The 5,000-nt window shown below is 48.6% G+C and overlaps 1 protein-coding gene across 1 annotated transcript in view; it reads left to right on the top strand.

The window, feature by feature from the left end:
* The first annotated feature begins 4,134 nt into the window (after positions 1-4,134).
* Positions 4,135-5,000, top strand: part of FOXD1 (forkhead box D1) — a 2,121-nt gene continuing 1,255 nt past the window's right edge. Inside the window, 2 exon segments of the mRNA XM_027864328.1 lie at positions 4,135-4,162; positions 4,165-4,998. Of these exon segments, the coding sequence (XP_027720129.1) occupies positions 4,135-4,162; positions 4,165-4,998 (862 nt within the window).

The raw sequence follows: 5,000 nt of genomic DNA, 5'->3' as shown, positions 1-5,000 counted from the left end.
TCTATCCACCGCTCCACCTAGCTGCTCTCCTATGAGCCTTTTAACAAAAGTCTTCCTGCAGGTCCTACAAGTCAGAGTGCAAAGGAATATACTTAAGTCAAGGAAGGACCTTTTGGAACAGAATAAATTAATGAAGAAGTTAGAGACCAAGTCCCATCGACTCCTAATGTCATGGATTATCTCTCTTGCTGAATAAAGGTGTTGCGTTCTGGGAAGAGAAAAAAAAACCCACATTTTTGTTAACATGCACACACGGATCTGATGCTGGGGAAAGTCCCATTACAGCCTGGAACATCTTTCCTCTAGGGCAGAGTGTATTAACCTGCGCTCCATGAATTCGTTATTTAAATATTTTGCCAACTGTATTTTAGTATTATTGGCTTCCTTTGTAATCATGTGTATTTTATTTTATGCACTTAGAAACAATGGTCCTGAGGCTTCTCCAGACTACCCCAAGGATCAATGAACCCTTACTCAAAGAGGAACTGAACTCGAAGTGTGTGACGAAAGAAGACCAGTCTCGTTAAAACAATCGAGGTGATGTCCAGATTGACAGGATCAGCTCGAGACAGACAGTAGAACACCCTTGGTACGGGATTCAAAGCTCTGGGGACCCGCTTCATCTCAAATCTTGTGGCCACTGTGGCCCATCTGTCGGTAGGTGGCAGGCCTCATCTACTCACAACATCGGCGAAGGAAGTTCAAAGGCGTGCCATTCGGGAAAACAGCTGCGTACCCGGGAACTTTGCGAGTCCTTTTCTTCCACTATGACTTTCTATTTTCTCTAGAAGCAGAGAAAGCCGAATGTGGAGAAGCCCGGGTAGGAAGCTGCCTCGTCCGAGGAGAGCTCCCTTTCTCTACGCCGTTCCAGCTCCAAGCTTTGCTTTCTCCACCCTTACCTGTTGAATTAATTTCTCGGACCTCTGTCGAGCAAGGAGGAGAATTGAGGATATCAGAAAGATAGAGCGAGGCAGGAAAAGGATGAACAGATTCGCCGCGAGCAAAAACCTTCCCTCCTCCACATTTAGCACAGTGCCCAACACTTAGTAGGCGCTTAATACATGCTTATTGAATGACTGATTGAGGCTTTTCCTTCGTGGGAGGAAATATCATCCGGGTCTGGGGTACTCCTGAACGTCACCCATATAACTTTAGGGAGACAGAAAAGAAACTTGAATAACTTATGCGAATTCCAAAGCTACACAAAATATCCTTTAACACCTCTGGCCCCTCCGCTCTCAATTGCGTGAATATCTATCTAGGTTGCCTGGCTAGAGCTGATCCTCTGCCTGGCTTGACCCTTAGCAAATCGCTGCACTTTATCCTGCGCCGGCAGAAGACGAGTTGCCACCTTTCGAAATGTTTCCAAGAAAGATTATTTTGACCCTTAGGAAAGTTCACCACATTAGGATCCTTTTGCAAAGACTTTAACAGTGGAAAAGGCGTATACACTTAGCGGATAACTTCTGTAACTGATGGTTCGGAATCGTTTCCGTTGCCCTTCTCAGTTCTATCTTGAAGTGTCTGCAAACTCAACTGACAGCCCAACGAAAACTACACGGTTGTTTCAGATATTAGGAGATTATTTAAAAGCGAAAAGTTCTGTGGTAAAATGTGAAGTCCTTGGAATACCATGATTTATATCAAGAGATCACCTTGGTCCTTGGTTATTATAACTGATAAATATTGGTACAGGTTAATGTTCACCATCTTAGTTATTTTGCAGTTGCTGTATATAAAAGTCATTTAGTGAAAATCATTTTATTAAGAAAACGGATGCGACACCTAAGATTCCCGCTCCCTCTTTCCCCCAAAAAATGACCGGTTAGAGACCACAAGCCATTCGATAACTAGTAACTGAGCAGCAAAAATCTCATTTGAAAAGGATTCTTAGAGAAGAGTAAGACTACATTTGATGAGCCTCGAAACTATTTAAATAGCTGTGAGCATGTTGAATCTTTTAATTTTGATTTGGAAAATAAGTTAAAAGTATATTGTACAGAATGTAATTCACGATCGAATTTGATGACTGTTCCGAAAAGAAAACCAGCTTATTCTTGTTTAACAGAAATCATAAATGATAACTTCAGGACAGAAAGCTAAAGTTTGAGTCTTTTAAAACTTATGACATGCATTATGTTTCAGACCTTTAAAATTCAGAAAGTGGGAACTGTAAGAGTGTAAAGTCCAATAATTCTCAGCTTTTTCCAGCAAGAGAAATGATTCATCTACTCGGTAACATCTGAATGAAAGGTATTGAGAACAGCGAGGTACTATTTTCACTAACTGAAACAGAAAAAGCAATTAAACGGGAAATTGAATTCGATGAAAACATTTCCTTTCCCTCCACCTGCTGTTACCACAGAGTTTAGCATATTTACCTAAACCAAAAATAAACCTTTAAAATTTGTCATTGAAGGTTTTAGTTTTTTCCATCGTAGATTCCATTCCTTAATCCATATAGATGTGTGCATATGTATATGTAAACTTGATATACAGATAGATAAAATGGAAAGACTGTTTCAAAGAGTGAATTGAGTACCGCCTTCAAGTCAGATAGATCTGCGTTCAAATCTTGCTTCCAGGGTCTATTCAGTGGGATCACGGACTTGTCACTTAACCTCTCAGTTCTCGACTCTCTAAGATTACAAATTATGGAGGAGATGCTCATCGTCCTGTGAAGGGAGGTTCTTACTACCGAAATGAAATCACATATTTGACGCTATAAATAGATATTATACAAATGTCTTTATTCTAATGTCACGATTTTCAATTCCTGTATCCTTATGAAAGATCTCTATTTTCCAGAAACTCCTATTTAGAAGTGTTTGTGTTTTATCAAGAAAGTCTTAAGTTTCTATCCAAGTATTTTCAATGTCTTCAAGAATATTTAGAACCTTGGAAAAGTTGCGTTTTCTCGGAAGCATTTTAGCATAAAGTGTCTTTGGAACAACTGAAACACCTTTTAGTGAATTAAAACTATGGGCTAATGGCATTTTTTAAAAAACCAGCTGTTCGAGAAATACAAACATTTACGGAGAATTGATTGGGGAGACTGAAAAAGGTGATTGCCAGATAATAACTTATAGTAATATTTATTATCATGATTCAGATTCCTGATAAAATAATGAGCAAATACATTTCTCCATCAGACTGGGCAGAGGATCGCTAGCGGTCTAGAAAGCAGGAGCTAGGACTCTTTGCATTGCTTTCCAGCCGGCCTATTTTTGAGAGGCAGTGGGTCTTCAGAGGGTGCGAGTCTCTTGGAAACCACTGACCAGAGCTCAGTTAAGCCAAACTGTAGATTCTAGGGTTTGCTGCTGGGATCGGAGTTGGGTGCCAAAATTAGCAAAGGAAGGACGGCTTTCCTGTACCCTCCACATCCTAATTATGATCACTTGATTGTGTATAAATCTGGGTCTGTCCCTGTAAAGGAATGAATGAGACCCTTCTCCTCCCACTCCCCAACTCTTGCTTGTTTCCCCAACACTTCTCTTTTTGTACGAATCAACTCTATCTCTGGATTAGGACTGTGTTCCTAGGATTCTTTCCCCGTTCCCCTGTGGTGGCTCTGACGTGAGTAGCCATGTGACAGGTCCCCTTCTGCTATAAGGGGAGAAAAAGGTCCGCCCTCTCTTGGACTCAGCCCCATCCTCTTCACTATCTTTCCCCAGACTCTCGCCCAACACACACACACGCGCGCGCCGAAATCCCTGCCTCATTTGCCCCCAGCTTTGCCACCTCCTCCTTGGAAAGAGTGGGTGTGGGAGAGCCAGAGGGGGGAAGAAAGGAGGGGGGGAGAGAAAGCCAACTTTTCAGAGCGCCCCGTGCTTGCCTAAGGGCGTATGTGTATTTGTGAGTGAGTGTGTGTTTGTGCACGCTCCCGAAGAGAGGAGAGGAGAGCAGAGCAAAGGAGAGGAGAGGAGAGCAGAGAAGAGACCAGAGGAGTAGGGGGAGAGTGCTTTTCTTCTGGGACCCAGAGCGCTGGGGGGCCCAAGTGACCCTGCAGCAGCAGCGGCGGCGGCGGCAGCAGCAACAGCAGCAAAGACGAGAACCGCCCGCAGCCTGGCTCCCTCTGGCCGGGCTAGCCGCCGGGCACCGGGGCGCGGCGGGTGCCTCGAGCCCAGCGCCCCTATGCACCGCCCCGCAGCCGCCGCCGCTGCCGCCCCCGAGGAGGAGCCATGACCCTGAGCGCGGAGATGTCCGATGCCTCCGGACTGGCGGATGAGACCGATATCGACGTGGTGGGGGAGGGCGAGGACGAAGAGGAAGAGGAGGAGGAGGAAGAAGACGGCGGCGGCGGCGGCGGCAGAGGCGGCGGGCCGGGGCTCCGGAGGCGGCGTCGCTCTTACGCTGAAGAGGAAGACGAGGAGGAAGAGGACGACGACGAGGACGAGGACGTGCTGCTGTCCCCGGGCACAGGGGGCTCCACAGCCGCCCCGGGTGCAGTCCAGGCTGCCGGGTCCGGCGGCGAGAGCAGCGGCGGCGGCGGGGGCAGTTCCGGGGCGGCGGGCGGAGGCGGCGGCAGCGGCGGCGGGGGCGCGGTTGCCGGAGGCGGTGGCGGCGGCGGCGGCGGGGCCAAGAACCCGCTGGTGAAGCCGCCCTACTCGTACATCGCGCTCATCACCATGGCCATCCTGCAGAGCCCCAAGAAGCGCCTGACGCTGAGCGAGATCTGCGAGTTCATCAGCGGCCGGTTCCCCTACTACCGGGAGAAGTTCCCCGCCTGGCAGAACAGCATCCGCCACAACCTCTCTCTCAACGACTGCTTCGTCAAGATCCCCCGGGAGCCCGGGAACCCGGGCAAGGGCAACTACTGGACCCTGGACCCGGAGTCCGCCGACATGTTCGACAACGGCAGCTTCCTGCGCCGGAGGAAGCGCTTCAAGCGGCAGCCGCTGCTCCCGCCCGCCGCCGCCGAGACGCTGCTGCTGCGGGGCGCCGGGGCCGCGGGGGCCGGAGGGGACCCGGCGGCCGCAGCCGCCGCCGCCGCAGCCGCC

This window comes from Vombatus ursinus, unplaced genomic scaffold, assembly GCF_900497805.2.
Source record: "Vombatus ursinus unplaced genomic scaffold, bare-nosed wombat genome assembly UNPS02014774.1, whole genome shotgun sequence".
NCBI classification, from domain to species: Eukaryota; Metazoa; Chordata; class Mammalia; order Diprotodontia; family Vombatidae; genus Vombatus; species Vombatus ursinus.
This window is presented reverse-complemented; position numbering and strand designations above follow the sequence as displayed.